The sequence below is a fragment of the Sphaerodactylus townsendi genome, linkage group LG04 (genome assembly GCF_021028975.2).
Source record: "Sphaerodactylus townsendi isolate TG3544 linkage group LG04, MPM_Stown_v2.3, whole genome shotgun sequence".
NCBI lineage: Eukaryota > Metazoa > Chordata > Lepidosauria > Squamata > Sphaerodactylidae > Sphaerodactylus > Sphaerodactylus townsendi.
This window is the reverse complement of record NC_059428.1, coordinates 28440143-28462364: the sequence shown is the minus strand read 5'-3', so window position 1 is coordinate 28462364 and position 22222 is coordinate 28440143. Positions and strand designations below refer to the sequence as shown.

At 42.9% G+C, this 22222-nt stretch overlaps 1 protein-coding gene across 2 annotated transcripts in view; it reads left to right on the top strand.

Moving 5' to 3' along the window:
* Positions 1-22222, top strand: part of XPO4 (exportin 4) — a 68781-nt gene that overhangs the window by 14672 nt on the left and 31887 nt on the right. Inside the window, exons 5-9 of one of the 2 annotated variants that reach the window (XM_048494717.1) lie at positions 8970-9086; positions 10283-10436; positions 16249-16361; positions 19639-19796; positions 20132-20153. In XM_048494717.1, the coding sequence (XP_048350674.1) occupies positions 8970-9086; positions 10283-10436; positions 16249-16361; positions 19639-19796; positions 20132-20153 (564 nt within the window). Of the gene's footprint in view, positions 1-8969; positions 9087-10282; positions 10437-16248; positions 16362-19638; positions 19797-19978; positions 20154-22222 lie in introns of both variants that reach the window. The other variant, XM_048494716.1, reaches the window with a different exon arrangement.

Here is a 22222-nt window from a genome sequence, read left to right as displayed (position 1 = left end):
TCCAGTTTTCCTATGCGATGCACAACCAGATTACTTAAGAAAGACATGTCTGCTGTCATGTGCCGGAAATCTTTTACCTATTTATGTCAGGTGTGGGGAGTGCCCTCAACTCCTGTCTCATCTCCATCCAGGGGAGTTCAGTTGCTGGACCTCTGGACACACTCACTGCTGACTCCTCCAGTCTCTCCAGCTTGGCGCCATCCCTTTTGTGGCCTGCATGAGAGGGCTGCTGAGGCCCAGTGAAGCTTCCATTCCCACCTGTGATCAGTGGGTTCTTTTAATAGCTCAACAGGGGTTCACCACAGGGAGAACAAGCAGTCCCTGGGTAGTGGAGGAGTCAGATGGGGATGGAGGGGTGGAAAACCTGAAGGAGCACTAGAGGCAAAGTCCATGTGAAAAGGAGACAGATGGGAGAGAAGGCAAGGACTGCATTGAGGATCACTGTCAGCCCTAGGTTTGTTGGAGCCTTAGCCCCCTATAGCAGTGATAGCAAACCTTTTCGAGGCCGAGTACCCAAACTGCAACCCAAAACCCACTTATTTATCACAAAGTGCCAACACAGCAATTTAACCTGAATACTGAGGTTTTGGCTTAGAAAAAACAGTTGGCTCAGAGGCATGCGTTACTCGGGAGTAAGGTGGTAGTTGGTGGCTTTGCTTTGAAGCAACCGTGCAACTCTTCCAATGGGTGACTCATGACCCTAGGAGGGTTTACTCAGAAGCAAGCCCCATTGCCAGCAACCGAGCTTACTCCCAGGTAAAGGATCACGCTTTAGTTCTTTGCATGAAAATCAGTGGGGTTTAACAGCGCTTAACAGGGTTACCTACTTCTTCCCCAAAACTAGGTCTTAGGTTTAATGCTAAGAATTGAGCCCAGAAGCCCAGGCCAGCCTAGATGTGTGTGGGGTGGGGGTGGGGCGACTCTGTTTGCACGTGCCCACAGAGAGGGCTCTGAGTGCCACCTCTGGCACCCGTGCCATAGGTTCGCCACCACTGCCCTATAGGGTCCCTGGCTCCTGGGCAGGTAGAGAACCTCTTGACTCTCAGATGTTCAGGGAACTACAATTCCCATGGCCCCAGCATGTGAGTGGCCATGCTGACAGAAACTGATAAGGAGTGGACTACAGGCTATCTGAAAGGCTGCTGATTCTAGACCGGGGGTAGAGAACCCTCTGCAGGCTCTCCAGATGTTCAGGAACTACAGATTCCCATCAGCCCCCTACCAGCATGGCCAATTGGCCATGCTGACAGGAACGATAAGGAGAACAATTCCTGGAGGCCCTGCCCTAGAAGCCTCAATTCCCTCCAGAGGAGAGCCCTCATGCCCACTGGTCCTAGTGATAGAACTGAGGTTCAGGCAGTGACTGCACGACAGCAAAATAAAGGGTGTGAGATGGCTGGGATGGTCAGATATGCTCCAGAACAAAAATCAGTATTTTTCAGATCTGGATATCAGAGTGAAAAATTATTGGCATTCCAGATTATTCAGGTCCCAAATATATCGCATTGGTATCCAGATTCTTTTTCGGGATTCTGATATTTGGGTCCATTACTCCCCATGGGGAATCTTTCTAGGGGGCTGGAAGGACTGTTGCGGAAGCAAATTACACCAAAATTTCAGCAGAGCTTCTGCTGTGAAGTTTCAAGTGAATTGGCCCATGCTTGCTGGACTTCATGCTGAAGATTTAAGATGCAGAGTTAACTCCCCACCCCCACCCCAGCTACTTTTATTATACTACAGGTCTTGAGATATGACTGTGACGAGGCAAAAATAAGTCCTTGTGAATTTACGCAGATCATGAGAAAGAGGGCAGGAATGGTTGTGTCAGTGCTTGGCTCTTGTGACCCTTCCTTACATACCTTCAGTAATACCCATCATCGTTTTGGAGTCAAAAAGCAATTTGCCTCCAGGGCAGATTGGCCGGGGATCCTACAGGGGTTTTTTGGCCATCTTTTGGGCAGGAATAGGAGTCGCTGGGGTGTGTGGGTGGAGGTAGCTGTGAATTTCCTGAATTGTGCAGGGGGTTAGATTAGACAACCCTTGAGGTCCTGTCCAACTCTGTATTTCTATGATCATAAGGTTTTAACCACGTAAAATAGAAAGTGCATTACCCTTCCACCCAAACTGGTCACAATCAATTGTAATTTTGAAAAGGTATGGTGGGAATATCTTAGGATGAGATCTCCCCTGCCTCTTACATGTTTTCCATCTTTTAGTGGACCTAAAATTACTTAAGGAATTTTTTATGGGGTGGGGAAAATCAGAATAAAAGGGATCAGCAGCAGAGGATAACAGCTGATCAGGTTCCAGATTTGTATCCTGCAAGAACTGCCAGGCAAAAGAGCAGTCTATTTTGGGATTGTTCTGTCTTCAGCAAAGACCCAAATTGTTGCCCGTGGTCATGGTCTAGAGCAGTGATAGTTAACTTGTGTATTCTGAGGACTTTCTTCCACACCCTACTGCTTTTGATACACATCTCAGACCTAGCTTTATTTATAGATATGTACCCTTCTGTGTTACATATATATTGCGTACAAGATTATAGATATACGAAAGATGTGAAATGTAGAATATCTTGCTTGCAATTTGAAAGTTATTGTACTCTTCCTTACCAGTGGAATTGTGAACAGCCTGATTAAAATTTGATATGAGTGCCATGGGCCAAATCAAATCATCTGAAGAACCATGTCTAACTTCAGAGGTAATTGATCACTCCTGATCTGGGCACTTGTTTGTGAATTGCAAATGTATTTTAAACACAGGGGATTTCTAAAAAATCTATAAGGTTTATGAGAAGGGATGATAATAAGTTTCACGCGCAATCAAAAGGACCCAGTATGGGAGAATCTAATGAAATGGGCCATTTTTCTTGCCCTTTCAGCTATTGATAAAAAGCCCATGACTAATTTTAGCCAGCCCAATTCATCTTTTCCACCCCTGATTCCAAGATGCTGAGAAAATGAATGTGAGATAGCCTCCTTTAACCACAAATGCCTGTAGTTCCTTGGCACTGGGTCTTGGTACTGAATACCCTTTGGCTATTTGTAGGATTCCCTTCTCTGAGACCTACAGCGCAGCTTCATTACTCACGTTAATTCATAAAAATAGTCTGGTCAAGAAGTCGAACTCTATTTAATGTGTTACGTGAGTGGTGCGCTCCTGATTTCTGTCAGATCTTTCATCGGACGGGGAGAATGGAAAGCGTGAAAATTGTTTAAAGTTGGTATCTTGGTAAAGGGTTATTAAAATTAAAGCAAAAAAAGTTGTGCCAGCTCTTGTATATTAGCTCTTTTTAGGTCTCGTGGCCACCTTGTAATGTCACTGTAATTTACATGAAAGGCAATTACACCCTCATCAGGCAAGAACCATCTCCTTTCCTTTCAGAATGCAAGGCCCCTTCTGCACACGCAAAATAGTGTGTTTTCAAACCACTTTCACAACTGTTTGCAAGTGGATTTTGCCATTCCGCACAGCTTCAAAGAGCATTGAAAGCAGTTTGAAAGTCCATTATTCTGCATGTGCAGAATGAGCCAGAGTTTCTTATCTGTCACCCATGGCAGTTCATTCTGGTTAAAGAACTGAGCATAAGAAGTGATGGTTAAAGAACTGAGCATAAGAAGTGATGGTTAAAGAACTGAGCATAAGAAGTGATGGATCTGAACCAGTAGTCCTTTTAGTCCAGCATCCCGTTTCACAGAGAGGCCAACCATTTGCCCTGGGGGACCAACCAGCTGCGCCTAGAGGCGAAGGCTTTCCATTAACTTTGCCTCCTAACCTTGACTTTCAGAGACTTTGGAGGCTTCCTAGTGGTAGCCACTGATGGGCCCATTGTCCTTGGATCTGTTAATACCCTTCTAAAACCACCTGTGCCATCACTATGTCAAACGGCAGTATTTCCTTTTGTTAACCTCCGATATGCTAAAATAGATTGCAGATAAATATAGCCTTGTATAAGACCAAGAAATTAATCAAAGACCCACTTGTTAAGATAGCTGCTTAGGACCTGTTTTCATTTTAGAATCTCCACGCTGCGTCTATTTCCTCCAGCTGTGTTAGTTGCGAGTTAACTCTTGAATGATGTTATCAAATACTTCCTGTGTTCTTGGGCATCAGTTAACAGTGACAAGATGGGTTTCATAGAAGCATTTGTGAGGAACGGCAGCCCTTCAAACCATCTTGACAGTATCTGAATATGATTCAGGGCAGCAGGATTAATTTCATGTGCAGTGGTAATACAACTGTGAAGCATGTAACCCCTTTGTCCTGAAGTACATTAAACTTTTCACTTCTCTAGGTATAGATGCAAAGAAGCGGCTCTTTCCAGAGGGATTTCTTTCCTGTCCTTTGCAGTTGGAGAGCTTTATAGAGTTGGCTGTATGCAGCCAAGTGCTACTTTTCATGCTTGTCACTGGGACACAAATGTCTGATGGAAGCGCAACAATTGTAGCTTCTGAAATTAATTCCCTGATTATATTCTGTGTTTTGGACAGGTGTACACTAGCCCCTGTATTTTCCTAAGCAGTCTTTGAACTTTTATCCCTTTCATCCTCTGTAACCTAACCACTCAAATAAAGTGGTGCATGTATTCCACCAACAGCCCCTAGACACAAGTGTGAAATCCCTTCAGACATTCATTATGGCTTTAACTTTCATTGTAAATGACATTCTTTCTGAAGGCACGAGTCGCGTTGTGCGAGAGGCAGTTACACATAGGAGTATACTTTCCAGTGCAATACATTTTCTATAATTTTTAAAAAGTGGGGTTGTTTTTTTTTGGGGGGGGGGTGCATTAAATCTTCAATGAAAAAAGAATTATTGTCTGGACTGCGTTGCCTCAACTGGGTGTCTGATTGCCAAGTTAATCTCTCTTTGCACATTCTCATTGATCTTCTTTTAGAGCAGCTGAAAGTCTCTTTTAAGTTTGGCAAACTTTTATAAAGTATATTCCTGGTAATAAAGCCCCACTGGGGTAAGTGCCAGGCTATTCTAGGAGACAATCCACTCCCCAAACAAGAGAAGTATTTTATTTTGTCAGATGGAGTTATTGTTTGGGTATGTCGTTTGTTCATGTGGTAGAACCGATGAATTTCTGGCGAGGGAGGCAGACTAGTTTCACGAGGTACACTCTTCACTGGTATGACGCTAATGTCTCCAGTTACGTGCTGTAAAACTTTGCTTTCTAACTTGGTTATTAAAAGCTGACATTTGAAGCAGATTTTTGTGTCTGGCTTTCAAGAATCAAACTTAATGGTGCAGTATTATTCATTCATTCATTCATTCATTTCGTTCATTTATTGGACTTGTACCCCACTCTCCCCCATAGGGCTCAGAGTGGCTAACAACCAACAATGACTTATGACTTCTGCAGACTTACCTGGTGCAAATACAATGGGCAGTGTTTAACCGTGGTTTGAAAACAGGTGGTGTACTGTAGGCTGGTTTGCCTCTTGCCCTTCTCTCTCTCCCAGCTTGACCCATGGTGCATCATTGAGCGCACTGGTTCTAACAGGGATTATGCAAATCATGAGGCAATTCTGATTAATCGTGGTTAGCATCAGTGCAAATGTAGCACTTTACAATAGCTAGAGCAAGCTGTGGAAGACATTGGAGATTTATGTGGGGGATGCTGTGGAGATGATAAAATGTCGGCACTGGGCTGCTGTAATAGTGTAGTACTGCAGTAGAAACAAATTGGTTAGATCCAAAGGACCATAAGTGGAGCTCTGTTTGTGGGAATGATCTTTCTTGCTTCCCTCTTTTAGCTGCTCCCTACCATGTTTCACAAAATGCTATTCCTGAGGTCAGGACCTTTAGGAGTAGTGTGGGCTGTAATGGGGAAGTCTGTAGTAGAAAGATGGAATCAGCAAAAACAGCTCTCACAAATGGAATTTTCTTTCAGAGGACAAAACACAGATCCAGATCTGGAACTTCAGCAAGTTTTTATGGGGTTTTTTTTTTGTTTGTTTTGCTGTGGGTTGTCAAAGACAACTAGGCCAGGATTTAGAACACTATCTAAGGCCCAGCTTTTAAGACTAGAACTATAACAAGCATCAATTTCAGGAGCAAAGAAAGAGGAGTGTGCTTTTTAAAAAGAAAGTTTTTTTCTTAGAGTGTACTTGGGACACTAAACTTAGTATTGCAATAGGCTACTAAATTAAAGCTTAAAGGCATATTGCACATAAAAGACTTTCTTTCCCTTGGTCTGTCTGGGATTTATATAGCAAGGAAGAATGTTAATTTTGTGTATACTAGCTGAGATAACTAGCTGTCTGTGGGGTCAAGGTACTGACATCAGAGGCATTTCTGAACAAAGATGTTGCAGTTGGTGGGTGGATGGCACTGGTGTCAGCTGTTGGGTGACCTCGCATAAATAGTATCACCACGACTTTAATCTTTCGGGTGTTCAGAGGTAGTGTGCATATTTCCGTTTAACCCCTGGACACTTGCCGGTATGCATGACCCTTTAACAATTCCTGTTCCTCTGTCCATCCATGGTACCTTGGCTCCAAATAGTCTAGGAGTTACGCCAGTAGTTGTATACCTCTATTGTGTGTACGTCCATTGTGTGAATCACAAAATGTGGGGTTTAATGTAATGTATGAAAGACTTGGGCATTAAGTAGTAAAAAAAAATATCATGAGATTTTCATTGACACCTTTGTGAGTTGAAAACTGAACCAATCTGGAGGAAGGGGTACAATAATGCATGTATTCTGAAGATACCTCTACAAATGTCATACAACTGGCAATTTTAGATCATTCGTTGCATATCCTTTTGTGTACCGATGCAAAATGAGTCTGTTACTCCATACTCACACCCCACCATTTCTCAGAAGAGATCCATGGCATTCATGCCCTTTCAGTGTGTTAGCGTGCTGGAAGAACATTGGCCTAGTACTGTGGAGACCTGGGTTTAAAAATCTCTACTCAGTCTTTGGTAACCTTGGGCTAGTAGTCATTCAATCTCAGGCTGTATTTTCTCAATGGGTTATTAAGATAAAATGGAGCAGAGAAGAACCATGAAAACTGTGCTTCTTGGTACCAGACTGGGATAAAAATTGCACAATAGAAGGAAATCTTCATAATTGAGGTATTGGCTAGGGCAGGCTCACATCTGGTTTACCACAGAGATGAATAAACACAAGGTGACTCTGGAACATTCCTTCGGAAGTAATGCTATATGAACAATGCAAAACGTTAAAACGTCAGCTCTTGGAAACTAGAATCTAGAAACTAGTAAGATTTGACTGACTTATTTCAGACAAATAAGGCTTTATAGAGATGGATGAAATGTCCCACAAAGCCAGGATCTGTGTCAAATCCATTGCTTTTGGAATCCAGTCAGTTGAGACTTTTCATTTGCCAGGCTTGTTCGCTGGTAAGCTGAGTATTTGTGTGCATCCAAGCACTCTCGCCACCCAAAGTATCTGGTAAGATTGAAGGGGTAGTCATTTTAATTTGCTACAGTGAAAACATAGGAGTGTCCCGTGGTTTTTAAAGATCAGCAAGTTTTTATTTAAGCACAATCTTTTGTGGACTCATGGCCCACTTTGTCATATGCTTGCAACCAAGTGAACCCGTAGTCCATGAAGTTTTATGCTAGCATTTTAAAAATCTTGTTATTCTTTTATGTAATGTGAGGCTCCTGTCTATTTCTAGTTAAACTGGTTTCTGTTCTGATGCATATATAAAGTGAATTCTGTTCCAGTACAGGAATCTTTTGGAAGTAGGGGAAACATTTTAGAATGGACGCATTTATTGTGCAACAGATTGTGTAGTCTTTTCTCACCCAGGACTCTCCTTTGCCCTCAAGCTGGGCAGCATGAAACAGACTGAGCTGCAAGCACAGGGCAGGGAATCATGGGGCAGCACGGCCATTTAAAAAGAATGGTTGTGCATTTATTCCCTTCATTTATTCCTCAGTTTTCTCCCCAGTGGGGACCCAGTGAAACAGCTAATGTTATTCTTCCTTCTTCCATTTTATCTTAAACATCACCCTCCTGTTAGGTAGGTTAGGCTGAGAATATGTGATTTGCCCAAGGTCATTCAACAAGATATCACGGCAAAAAAAGATCTAACCTCAGTTCTCCCAAATCCTAGTCCAACACTATAACCATTATATCATGCTGGCTCTCAAAAAGATGAGAAGACCATCAGGACGTTACTGCTGGTGGGAGGGTGGGTTCCTGTGCTTGAAATGTGTGTGGCTGATCGGGGTGGGTGGGCCAGGCTGTGCAGTAAGGAAGGGAATTAAAGAGAAAGAAGGTCCACAAACCTGTGGTTGGAGCATTGGATTCCAGTGGTTGGAGCATTGGATTACAGTAAGGGAGGCCCAGGTTTGAATCTGTACTTTGCCCTGGGTTACCTTAGGATAAAATGGAGGAGAGAATCTGGGTCCCCGCAGGGAGAAAAGTGGAGCATACATGTAGTAAATAAACTTGCCTATGCTCCACTACGGAGTGACCTTTCCTAAGTGTTATGTTGCTCTTCTCAAAGCAAAGAGACACAGGAGTTGTGCACTCTTCCTCTTTATTAATAGCAGGAAAAGGGGGAGAAGAAGGGAAAAATGTTGTATGCTGCTTTGAGACTTTTTAAAGGTTGAGAAAAGTGGGATAAAAAATCAACTGTTCTTCATTTGTACACAAGTGTTTGGAGGAACACATAATCCTGTAGCCTCCTTTCAGTCGCTTAATAAGGGTTTGGGAGAGTTATGTTTAATTTGGGCCAATTAATTGATTGGCTCTCAAAACATGAAATTCTTAGTTGTGAGTTAAGATGTAGAGTTACAATTTGGAATTTAAACTTTAAGGCTTTAACATTGGTACTAACTGAAAGTTTGTGACTTCTCTGATGGATAAGAGTCATGGTGAATTAATTGTGTTTAAGTTTGTCCGATCAGAATCTAAGAAACTTGGAAATATTTCACTGTGATTCAGTTTTGTAAATATCTTCTTTCTTCAATTCTTACAGCAAACGCTGGCCTGTTCTATTTTAACGGCACTGTTGAGCGAGTTCTCAAGTTCAAGCAAAACCAGCAATATTGGACTAAGCATGGAGTTCCACGGTAATTGCAAACGAATATTTCAAGTAAGTTAATGACATTTACTTGTATGTTCCTAATAAGTAATCTTGATAAGGAAAGAACAGTTTTATTTACTAATAAATACATGTAACAAATACATAAACTTAAGCAATTGTTAGATTTAATTTTATTTTAATTTAAAGCACCAGTGCAACTGAATTTCAGTTTTAAAAATAATTCAGTGACCAGAGAACTGTGAGTGAAGTGGTTTTGGGGGAGTGAATTGCCAACTTTCCTATTTGCCGCAGGTCTGTGTCCCTTGCAGCACAAATTAGGGAAACTATATGGGATGGGACTGCTGTATATAGGGGGCCAAACAGGAAAAATGGCTCCAGCCCTTGTCTGAGCAGAAGTGCCTCTCTGTTCACATAATGGAGGGAGGGTTTATTTTCAACCCAGTGACACTAATATGTCATCAACAGCTAGATCTAGTAAACGGTGATTCGTGTTGGAGAGACAAGATAGATGAATATGTCTTCACTCAGCATAAAATGGTAGGGCAACATAACAGAGAGAACCAGTTGAAAAAGAAGTAAACTAAGTAACTTGCCAAACATGGAAGCATTCAAACATTTTTGCCATATTGAGAGATATATGAGAAGGTAAAGTTTTCCCCTTCAGTCGTGTTCGACCCTGGGGTACCACTGCGAGCAGTGATTTTATAGGCAAGCCTCTTTTGTGGGGTAGTTTGCCATTGCTTTCCTCGGCTATTCTTTACCCCCTAGCTATGAGCTAGGTAGTCATTTACCGACCAAGGAATGGATGGATGGCTGAGTTGACCATGAGCCAGCTGCAGGAGATCTGACCCACAGGGGGCTCTAACTCCTGACTGTGTGAGTGGCAGTGATATATAATTGTATCTAAACGGGCTAGCTCTGGAAGAATAAATGCATTCCGTAAAAGGCTAGTATTTTACTGCAGCTTTGACGGGATCCTTATTTATAAATATACTGCTGCATGTTGTATGTCTGAAATTTGGTGGCTGACTATAGTTTTAAGGCATTCTTCAGTTTTATAACAGCTTAGGCATAGTTGCTTACCATGCAGTTAGCTGAAGTAATTGTGTACAATTTTGTTGATGATTGAATAATTTAAATGCATTGGGCTGCATAAATTCAGAAAGCAAAATTCCTCATTAGCCTGACTAACCATAGAGTGTCCCAGTGTGAGACTATTGTTTGAATTTATCCCGATTGCACAGGAGGAAGATCTCCGCCAGATCTTCATGCTCACAGTAGAGGTACTGCAGGAATTCAGCCGGTGTGAAAACCTTAATGCTCAGATGTCTTCAGTCTTTCAGCGTTATCTTGCACTAGCAAATCAGGTCTTAAGCTGGAATTTCCTTCCTCCAAATGATATCCTTTTTTAAAAAGATCATTTTTAAGTGGGAAAGACTGTGTGATCCTGACAACCTTCTTGCGGGAGAGTCGTGAGATTCAGAATTTGTAATTTCATTGATGAAGGTATACTACTTGTGGATTGCAGTTTATGTTTTTACCCATCAGTCATAGTTACATAGCGTATTGCCCCTCTAGACCCCGGCGTTCCTCGGGCCGGGGGGGGGGGGTAACTTACCTGACCGGAGACAGGTTCAGCTGGCCACCACTAGGGCCAGGCCCTGCACCCCACCTGGTGGAATGAGCTCCCTGCTGAGATTAGGGCCCTGCAGGACAGCAGTGAGTTCCGCAGGGCCTGCAAGACTGAGCTCTTCTGCCCGGCTTTTATATCGTGCCAGCCAGCCTGACTGGAACGTCACTGCCTCCCATGGGTGTCTGGTTAGGGTTTTATCGCCAGCTGTCTTTTTATTGTTTATTGTGAATGTTTTTAAATAATACCGTTGTGTTGGTATTGGTTTTATACTGTATGATTATTTGTGTGGTTTTATTGGTGTTTGCCGCCTTAAGCCCTGTTGGTAAGGGCGGGATACAAACCAAAAATAAATAAATAAATAATAATTGTTGTGCTGAAGCTCTACAGAAAGGTAAATGTTAGCACACCACTGTGTAAACCTAATTATGAGCTAGAATTAGGCTGCTAAGGTGCAGACTTAATATTGTTATTCATTATCTGATTTTATGCAGTAATATTTTATACATGTGCCTGTGATAAATCTGCTACTTTGTATGTTTATCTCTTGTTCACCAAAGGAATGCTAGAGGAATTCCATGTTCTTTGCATTAAAAAGCTAGACCTGTGGTTACCATCATCTTATATATATGCTAATACCATCATCTTATATATATGCTAATAGCATATAAGTCGGCCAAATCTGAGGACACTTAAATCCAGTGACTGAATCATCGAATGAGCAAGACAGTTCTTTCTACGGGCCTGAAAAGGGCCCCAGGTTTGCATTGTGAAATCTTTAAAAAATGGGTTTAAAAAACGCAAAAGTGATAAAAGGAACACCTGCAGCTTTAATCAACAAGTTCTGTGGATGTTGTTGTTCAACCACAGTTTTGAGGCTTGGTTTGGTCAGCAAAGGCAGGGCTTTCAGGCAGGGCTTTCTTCAGGCCTGTTTTAGTCTTTGAAGGAGAATGGATTGGGGCCAGGCTTGGGACACCAGCTCCAGGCTGGGAAATTCCTGGAGATTCTGTGGTGGAGTCTTAGGAGGGGAGAGGCCTCAGCTGGATCTAATGCCATGGAATCCATCCTCAAAAGCAGCCATTTTCTCCAGGAGGACAGATCTCTGTTTAAGAGCTCTATTGTAATTCTGGGAGATCGCCAGGTCCCAGGTCCTGAAGGATGGCAAACCTAGGCCTGGCAGCAACCTCTGGGTGACTCGATACCACCCAACTTACATGACTCAACTAGACCTGACTGCTTGCTACTGTTCAACAGCACTTACTCCATGAAAGCCAATGTGATATAAGGGTATATAAGCTTTCGTGCAGGGTCTGGGAGACCCTGGTTCAAATCCCCATTGTGCTGTGGAAGTTCTCACTGGGTGATTTAGGGGCCAGTCACATATTTTCAGCCTAATCTCCCTCATAGCGCTGTTGTGTGGATGAAGAGGAGAATGATGTGAGCTGCTTTGGTGGAGAAATTTGGGGCACAGATGAAGTAAGCAATATAGGTAAAAATGGGACGCAGAGAAGGTGAGAATGAGGCAGGGAAAGGGGAGAAGATATTGGGGTTACCATGAGGAGGACAAGAAGAAATAGTTTGGGGAGGGGGGATACAAGGGAAAGTGAGGTGCCCCCAATACCGTGTTTCCCAAAAAATAAGACAGGGTCTTATATTAATTTTTGCACCATTGGAAGGCAGGAAGTGGAGGAGGAGGAGGAGGACCTGCGTTTCACCCTGCTCTCCCCCATTCTCGTGCTCCCCCCCTCTCTGGATTGGCGGATGTCTGATGGGGCCTAGTGTGGGGTGGGGGTCTCTTTGTAGCAGTAGCGTGAGGGGCACACTACTGGTCATAGGGTGCATGGCTTGTCCTGCCATCCAGATAGAGGACCAGCTCTTCTTGGAGGAAGACTATGATGAGGCCTACATCCTCAGCCAGCAAGATGGGCTGACCAAGGTGACGGTGGAACCCCAACTCCCTGCCTGCCTGGGTGGGTGGGTGGCGACTGTGGGTGCAGCTGGAGGTGCTCAGCAAGCGCTTTCCTCCCTCCCTACCTCCCTGGAGGTGATGGTGGCCTCTCCTCTCTCTGTGGGCAAGTGCAGAAATCAGCGGGGGGGGGGGGGTCTGGCCTGAGGTTGAGGGGCATGGACATTTTGTAACGGTACATCAGTGTGCCCAAGTTGGCCACTAGGCAGGGAAAGTGACTCCCAACCTGCCTGAAGCCTGCCTGATGCGAGGGCAGTGCACTCAGCCCACCAGAGCCCTTGTGAAGTGAGGAAAGCAGCACACGGGCAATCAGCTAGGCAGGCTGCCTCTTCCTTCTTCTCTCCCACCTTCTCTACTTCTTCTCTCCCAGGCTGCCTCTTCCTTCTTCTCTCCAACAAGGGGAGAATAGAATAGAATCTTTATTGGCCAAGTGTGATTGGACACACAAGGAATTTGTCTCCGGTGCATATGCTCTCAGTGTACATAAAAGAAAAATACATTTGTCAAGAATCATAAGGTACAGCACTTAATCATAAGGTACAGCACTTAATGATTGTCATATAGGTCTAGTAAGCAATCAGGAAACAATCAGTAGTAATGAAAACATAAAATGTAAAATCATAAAATAAAATAAAATAAAATGTCAGCACAGGCTATAGTCATACAGTCATAAGTGGGAGGAGATGGGTAATAGGAATGATGAAAAAAGTAGTGCAGTAATTATATAATAAGTATATAATAAATAGTTTAACATTATCGAGGGAATTATTTGTTTAACAGAGTGATGGCATTCGGGAAAAAACTGTTCTTATGTCTAGTTGTCTTGGTGTGCAGTGCTCTGTAGCGACGTTTAGAGGGTAAGAGGTGGAAACAGTTTATGTCAGGATCACGAGGGGGTCAGTAAATATTTTCACAGCCCTTTTTTTGACCCATGCAGTATACAGGTCCTCAATGGAAGGCAGGTTAGCAGCAATTGTTTTTTCTGCAGTTCTGATTATTCTCTGAAGTCTGTGTCGATCTTGTTGGGTTGCAGAACCAAACCACACAGTTATAGAGGTGCAGATGACAGACTCAATGATTCCTCTGTAGAACTGTATCAGCAGCTCCTTAGGCAGTTTGAGCTTCCTGAGTTGGCGCAGAAAGAACATTCTTTGTTGTGCTTTTTTGATGACATTTTTGATATTAGGTGACCATTTTAGGTCATGAGATATGATGGAGCCTAGAAATTTAAAGGTCTCTACTATTGATACTGTGTTGTCTAGTATTGTGAGAGGAGGTAGGATGGGAGGGTTTCTCCTGAAATCTACCACCATTTCTACGGTTTTAAGTGTGTTCAGTTCTAGATTGTTCCAGTGGCACCACGAGGCTAGTTGTTCAACCTCCCGTCTGTATGCGGTTTCATCGTTGTCTCGAATGAGACCAATCACTGTTGTATCATCTGCAAATTTCAGTATTTTAACAGATGGATCGTTTGAGATGCAGTCATTGGTATACAGAGAGAAGAGAAGTGGTGAAAGTACACAGCCTTGGGGGGCCCCTGTGCTCATTTTACAGGTGTCTGATGTAATTTGCCCTAATACTGCCCATGGAGGGGTCCATGTCCAGTACTTTTCACTCAGAAGCCTGCATCTTCTTAGGGTTGTTGTCATGATAAACAGGGGAGAATGAGGTAAGCTTTTTTGGGGTCATCACCTACAAAAAGACTTGCTCCACCATGTACGGCAAGCTGAAAGTGACACTGCCCCCGTCCCCTGTGAAAGTGGCCCATGCAGGTCAATGGGCTGCACCACTGATTTTGCCAGTCCAAGTCTGCACTAGCAAATGGGGGCGTTTCTGGGACCAAAGGGCTCAGGAACTATTTCCTTCACAATCTCACACACCCCACCCTAGCCATAGGGCAGTATTAGGGCATATTTTAACTTCTTTTATGGATCTGAAATAAACCAAGTATTCTTTATGGACCCTAAAGCTAGTGCCATGTAGCTCAGACAAAAGATATTTGCTTAAGTGGTTGTGCCCTTAAGGTATGTCTCCTGTTTCAGTTTGATGGAAGAACTGAAAGGAATGGAATATCTCTATACGGGTGACAAACCGAAGAGGCAAACGATAGGCTGAATGGCATCCAGTGTGTTGGATAGCTGATGTATGCAATAAATATTCGTTGCTTGTTGTAACTTGTGCATGGCACTGAATGGAAACTGTTGTACATGTTTGTTAAATGCTCCACTTTACTGCAGAAGCAAATGTGCAGGATCTTGCTTAAATATTTTTGGGGCTGTCTTCCAAGTGTAATAGTTCATGTCAGATATAGTTTTTGATCATAGTTCTAAGCAATATCGGTCAGTGCCTATCTATTTTTAGAGGGTTGGCCATGGTTTGAAAACTTTACTCGTGCCAAACTTGAGGAGTGCCCATTGTTAAACCTCTGTCCCTTGATGAGCTCTTGTTGTTAAAGTCCCCACCCCGTTCAGCTTGTTTATTTTTTTTAATTGGGATCAGTGAGCCACAAGGAAAGGTGGGATAGAAATAGTTTAACAAATAAAAATAATGTATTGTCGAAGGCTTTCACGGCCAGATTCAACTGGTTGTTGTGGGTTTTCCGGGCTGTATGGCCGTGGTCTGGTAGGTCTTGTTCCTAACATTTCACCTTCATCTGTGGCTGGCATCTTCAGAGGTGTATCACAGAGAGAAGTCTGTTACACATTAACCCGGAAAACACAGAACAACCAAATAAAAATAAGTTTGTTTGCTTATTAATCCTGCTCTGCAAGCAAAGTATGTAACTATTGTCAAAGGTTTTCACGGCTGGAATCACTGGGGTGTTGTCAGGTTTCCGGGCTGTATGGCCGTGTTCCAGTAGCATTTTCTCCTGATGTTTTGCCTGCATCTGTGGCTGGCATCTTCCTCTGAAGATGCCAGCCATAGATGCGGGCAGAACATCAGGAGAAAATGCTACTGGAACATGGCCATACAGCCTGGAAACCCCACAACACCCCAAAAGTATGTAACATTTTTGTTTGCTTTTTTTGGCATAGCAGGGAATAAAATCAGTTTAGTTTTTAAAAGTTTATTGTACTGTGTGAGTATCAGTAGAGATTTTCCCAGTACTGCAGCCAGATCAAGTCCAGTAGCATCTTAGAGACCCACAAGAAAAACGGAGCGATGGCTCTTAAAAACTTATACCCAAAAAATCTTGTTGGTTCTAAAGAGCCACAGGTCTCAAATCAAGCTATTCTGCTGCAGACTACCCTCTGAAATTATTCTCTAGAGTAGTAGTGCCTCTTCATAAAACCAGCCTGGTTTCAGTTTTGTTTCCTTTAACACATTTTTTGATTTTCTTGTTTCTGTCACATCCAGATGATCATTAAAGTGATTGTGCCGCCGTGGAATGTCTTGTCATTGTGATCGCCGTTATTTGGCATTCCTTGGGCATTCTTTTTTTTCAGCACTTAATGCCTTTTATTCCTTGCCCTCATGCATGAATTATGCCGTGTATGTGAAGAGGCTTAAAGTTTGTTTCCATTGCATTCTTTCTGAACGGGACCTGTTGTATCTGGGATCTTTTTTTTTTAAGCCAAGTTGGAATGTTGTTGTTGACCTTGACACCAGATAACTAGGCAGACATTATATAGCGATGTTTGAATCCTCGCAAAATGTGATGCTAAAGCCAACAGAGTCCTGGCGCGAGACCCTCCTGGACAGCAGAGTGATGGAGCTTTTCTTCACAGTAAGTCCCCTCCTTCCCTTTGCCTGATTCAGTAGCAAAGAGGTGCTGCTGCTCTTTTGCAAGACTGTTGTTGGATTGTCTCCCTCCTGTTTGATCAGGTAGGATGAATTCAGGTAAGGCGGTTGAATAGAGGTAGTTCTGCGCTTTGCCAAGCAATGACGCATTAAGTTTCATTAGATGCTAATGATGTGTTTGCACGTGGACTTAGTGAATCAAATCTTGGCTTGTAGAACTAGTATTAATGAAATGCTATGAGGGGTTTTGTTTTGTTTTGTTGCAAGCTGGATTATATCAGTAGCTCTAGCAGCAAATGAAATCAGGAAACAGGCTTTTCCTGCCAATTTTAATTATTGTAGTACTGATTGGAGGCATGGTTCCAACACAGCAGGAACCAGGCAAGCTGCTGAGCTTTACCGGTACTGATGTTTTTGAAATGTCTCCCAGCCGATTATGAAAAGGACACTAACCTCTGCTTGCTGTCCAGGGACGCATGGTGCATGCGTAACATAAAATGCTAAATTTTACTCCTGATAGTAAAATTTTGCTCCACCGGTCATGCTTTCACATTAAAAACAACTCTGTGCTGTTTCATCTGACGGGTGCGTGCATGTCTCTGTCTGCCTCACATGTGATAAATGTGCGTGCAGCTTTTCAGCATGGAAGTGAGAAATCATGTAAGAATTCGTGAAATTGTATTCAAAGCAGCTGCAGTGCTTTGAATTGATCTCCTTGTCTCTCAATCTTATCTGTGTTAAATTAAATTAGACTTGACCCCAAGTCGGTGGTCACAGGACTGCAGCGTTAGTTGAAAAGTCTGTATATGCTAGAGAAGTTCTGTGCTTTTTAATATTGAATTGTTGACGAGGGAAATCGTTTATCTCTCAAAATAGAATTCTGTAGTGTTGGGGTTTTCAAAGGCAAGAAATATATTTAAAACTGTGTCTAGTTTATGAATAGCATACTAGAGTAAACCTTTTGTGTACCCTATTAATTCTTCCAACAACTTTAGCTGTTGTTGTGTACATAGTTACTTGCAAGTTTTTGAAAATCTCGCTCAAGCATTTTCAAAAAGGTGAAAAACTTTCCGGCAGACCGTTTAACAGCTGCGCAAAATGTGAACAGCTGTCTAGACAACCCAGACAGTTGTTACTGTCAGCTGGGGACCTCTTCAAGCAAATTTTGTTTTTATTAAGCCTGTAGGTTAAAACTTTTATTTACAGTTTGGGATTTTGCTTTTAAACATTCAGTACTGGGTATCAAAATCACATTGGATTTAGATCTACTTTTGGATATCAAATCTATACTAATCATAACTATTATTCAAGAGATGCAAAACAACAGATTCTTGGCTATGTTCATGGATTCCTAACTTGTAGTTTACCTACAACATTTATGACTCAGTTTGAGGAGTTCGTGCTTTGATTAATCATTAACAAGAACACAACTGACCATTAAGAATCTAGTTTATCTGACTGCCTTTCAGAAAATCTAGAATTCTGTTTTATCCCCCTTTTAACTATCTAGAACAGTGATGGCGAACCTTTTTGAGACCAAGTGCCCAAATTGCAACCCAAACCCCACTTATTTATCGCAAAGTGCCAACCTGGCAATTTAACCTGAATGCTGAGGTTTTAGTTTAGAAAAAACCGGTTGACTTCCTCTTCCTCCGCCCCACCTGCTCGAGCAGGGGCCAGCCTGCTCTAGCTTCCAGCAAGTGCCATGTGCACCGCTCTGCGCCTCTCTAGCATCTCTGCCTCTTCTGCCCCCCCCTTTGCACGGGCAGCAGCCTGCACCGGAGCACAGGCATCCAGGCCCACGCCAGCCTTGAGGAGTCCTCCTGCTCACTGCGGTGCTGGGTTGGTAGCTCAATGGCCCAGGCCAGCCTAGGTGTGTGTGTGTGTGGGGTGTGTGTGTGATTTTCCACCCCCCACATGATGAACTCTGTGTGCGCGTGCCCACAGAGAGGGCTCCAAGTGCCACCTCTGGCATCTGTGCCACAGGTTCGCCATCACTGATCTAGAAGCTTAATGTTTAGTCTTTCCAAGATGACTGTTAATGTTTAATGTAAACACACCCATTAAAAATTAAAGGCTAAAAAGTCCATATTTTGGTTTAAATGCTGCTATTTCATTATTTGTTGTTGAACACAAATTGATCTAATCATGGCTGAAATAACTTTATTATAACAAATGGTAAGATTCATGTGCCAGCAAATGTATGTGCCACCATCTGCCACCAGATGGAGCATGAATCTTCACCATTCTCCTGTCCCTCCAGTAATCCCTTTCCACCCCCAGAAAGTCAACTGGTGGGGGACCCCATGAACCAATAGCAATGTGGATTGGGGGGGGCTGAAATGAGGAAGGGAGTGAAAGCTACCTTCCTTCTTTTTTGTCAATGGAGCTATGCTTGCAGAAGAAAAAGGGTGTGTGTGTCAGTTTTCCCATTCCCCCCTTCCTTTTGGCAACTCTACCAACTCTTTGGTGGTTTGTCCATGTGGGTCCCATAACTCTGCAAACCGACTTTCCATAGACCTGCTAGCATGAAAAAAATTAGCAAAAATCCACATCCACCAGAGTCCTATGTTGAATCCTGTACCTTAATTTCAAATTCAAGATGATCTGCTTTGCATCTATGTAAGAATAGGTCTTCTTTCCCTGAAGACCCTTGACATTCATATGTCACCATTAACATTCAGTCACATATTGCGATGATTTATTTTTTGACAAAGACAAGCTAATGCCTAAGAGTGGGACAGTCCTGTTCATTGACAATTAAGTTGTCTCCAAAGCCACGGAAGGATTTTGCTACGAGCTGTATTTGCTATCTTGAGGGTTCACTGTTTACCTCTGCTAAAGAAGCATTGATATAATCTTGATTGAACTTGTCGACTAACTTTAGCAAGACGCTGTAGCCCAGGCATAGTTAGCATAATACAGATGGCTGTCATTATTGCTGTTTTTAGAAGTAGCAGCGTGTCTGACTGGCGAGCATCTGTTTCTCTCTTTAAGACTCAACATGCATAGACAGTTCAACATGTAGGTAGGTCCCAGCTAGCTTTCACTAATTAAACATGACTCGTGAAGATTACATGTTGAGAGTGCGCTTGGGAAGACTTAAATAACTGGCGGTGTTTAGTCTAATTCAACTTGGTATCGAGAGAAACTAGATGAAGCTTTTCGTGTGTGTGCTCCTTAGGATTGCAAGCCACGTGACTGGTAAAAGAACATCTTATTTTTCTCCTCGATGTGGTGTTAACCCTCTCGCTTCCTAAAAGGTGCATCGAAAGATTAGAGAAGACACAGATATGGCACAAGACTCGCTGCAGTGTCTAGCTCAGCTTGCCTCTCTTCACGGGCCAGTATTTCCTGACGAGAGCTCACAAGTCGATTACTTAGCTCATTTCATTGAGGGATTGCTCAACACGATCAATGGGTATGTAATATCTTTGCTTACTAGAATTTAGGGTTGGGGAGGGAGGGACCAACTTCCTTGTCGTGGCCGTCTGTCCCGTGGCACAGAACCACTTAAGAGATATCTTTCCAAAGATAACCGTAGCAGGCATGACTTTGAATGGAATGATCGATTTAACACACGCACAAAAATATCTTTTGCAGAATTGAAATAGAGGACTCCGAAGCAGTGGGAATATCTAGTATAGTCAGCAACTTGATCACTGTATTTCCTCGCAATATATTAACAGCCATTCCAAATGAACTATTTTCTTCCTTTGTTAACTGCCTCACACACCTCACTTGCTCTTTTGGAAGGAGTGCTGCTTTGGAAGAGGTGGTAAGTACTCACTTTGAACTTCCTTATTTCAGAATGCTAATGTTTGAAATGCCTTATTTCAGAATGCTAATGTTGATTCATATGTTTTCATTTGTGCGTGTGTCTGACTTCATATGCATTTGGTCTTCTAAAGGCTAACTAGTTTAAAATAATTATATTCAGGCATTCTTGTGTTATGTACAAGGGAAGAAAGCTTGATTTAAGAGTCGCTAATGACTGGGTTAAAATTTAGTACCGATTGAAAATTTGCATTTACTTTAAATTCTATTTTAATCACTGCCATCATTATGTATATATAGTAGCCTTTGGATATTGCTTAAGAATGCAGCAGAGGTGTTTTTAGATTTTAACGTGGGAAAACTGGAATAACTTGGCCACAAAACTGCAATTGGTCATATTGAACTGCTATTAAGAAGTTTGTTCTGCTTTTTGTTTGTGTTCAAAGTATTCCTTTAATGATCCTTCTAGAAATGATAGTATTTTTATGGATGTCGGTATGCAGTATGTATCTGACAGTTTATTACTATTATGCTCTCTGAAGAACCAATAATGACAGGAAGTGGTCAGTACATGCTAGGTGAATCCACTTCAGGAATTGGATCCAAAGATGCCTTTGCACCGGGGTGGGGGTGTCTGTGAATTTCTGCAGATTTCCCTCTTTAGCTGCAGCCCTGGCCGCCAAGAACAATTTCTCAGATGGTGTAGAAGACTGGCCAGAAAGATCTATTACCTCATCATGCTTCACATGTTATAATTTGGATCTGACTCCAAATTTTCTTTCATATGTAACAATTTTCTTGTGTGAAGGCCCTGTATTGACTTCTGTCTCTGCAGCCTGAATAAGCCATTTTTTTACGTAAAGGTCTGGGACAGTGGTGGCGAACCTATGGCACGGGTGCCAGAGGTGGCACTCAGAGCCCTCTCTGTGGGCACGCGCAAACAGAGTGCCCCCCCCCACACACACATCTAGGCTGGCCTGGGCTGCTGGGCTCAATGATTAGCATTAAACCTAAGACCTACTTTTGGGGAAGCAGTGTAGGTAACCCTGTTAAGTGCTGTTAAACCCCACTGATTTTCATGCAAAGAACTAAAGTGCGATCCTTTACCTGGAAGTAAGCTCGGTTGCTGGCAATGGGGCTTGCTTCTGAGTAAACCCTCCTAGGGCCGTGATTCACCCATTGGAAGCTTTGCACAGTTGCTTCAAAGCAAAGCCACCGATTACCACCAAGCATACTCCCGCGTAACGCACGCCTTGGAGCCAACTGTTTTTTCCTAAACTAAAATCTCGGTATTCAGATTAAATTGCCGTGTTGGCACTTTGCGATAAATAAGTGGGTTTTGGGTTGCAATTTGGGCACTTGGTCTCGAAAAGGTTCACCATCACTGGTCTAAGAGGAAAATAAATCTGTATTGTAGACTCCACTGTATAAAGCAGGGAACATTTTCATCACATTACCCTCTTCTCTACGGCCATTATTCCCCTTTACTTTCTGCTACAGTGCTTTTTATTCCTCATTCCCCTTGACTGTTTTTACTGCCCAGTTTGCAGTTAGCGGTGTCTGAAGGGGATTTACCACTTCTGGTTTTGATTTCTTAAAAGTCTGTGCACAAGACTAGTCTGTGTCGCCTGAGTGAGTCTAATCACAGCACTCACAGAGTTGGCTTCAGTGGTTGTAGAATTTGAGTAGATCAGGGGTCTGCAACCTGCGGCTCTCCAGATGTTCATGGACTGCAATTCCCATCAGCCCCTGCCGCCATGGCCAATTGGAGAGCCATCTGGAGAGCCGCAGGTTGCAGACCCCTGGACTAGATGAAGGTAAGAAGGTGGCTGTTCAAGAAACATCTTGCAGAGTGAAAGTAATTATGGCTCAAGTGAAAGATGCTATCAGCGGCTACATGTCTTTAGCTGATAACAAAGGACTAAAGGTATCTCCTTTAGACTAAAGGCAAAAGGTGTCTCCTGATTAGAGTTTAGAGTATGATATGAAAGTTCATCTTCAGGGTGAGTTTCTGAGGCTGCACATATCTAGACCAGCTACTGGAGAAGAAACAGCATGAGCGCTCCAAGT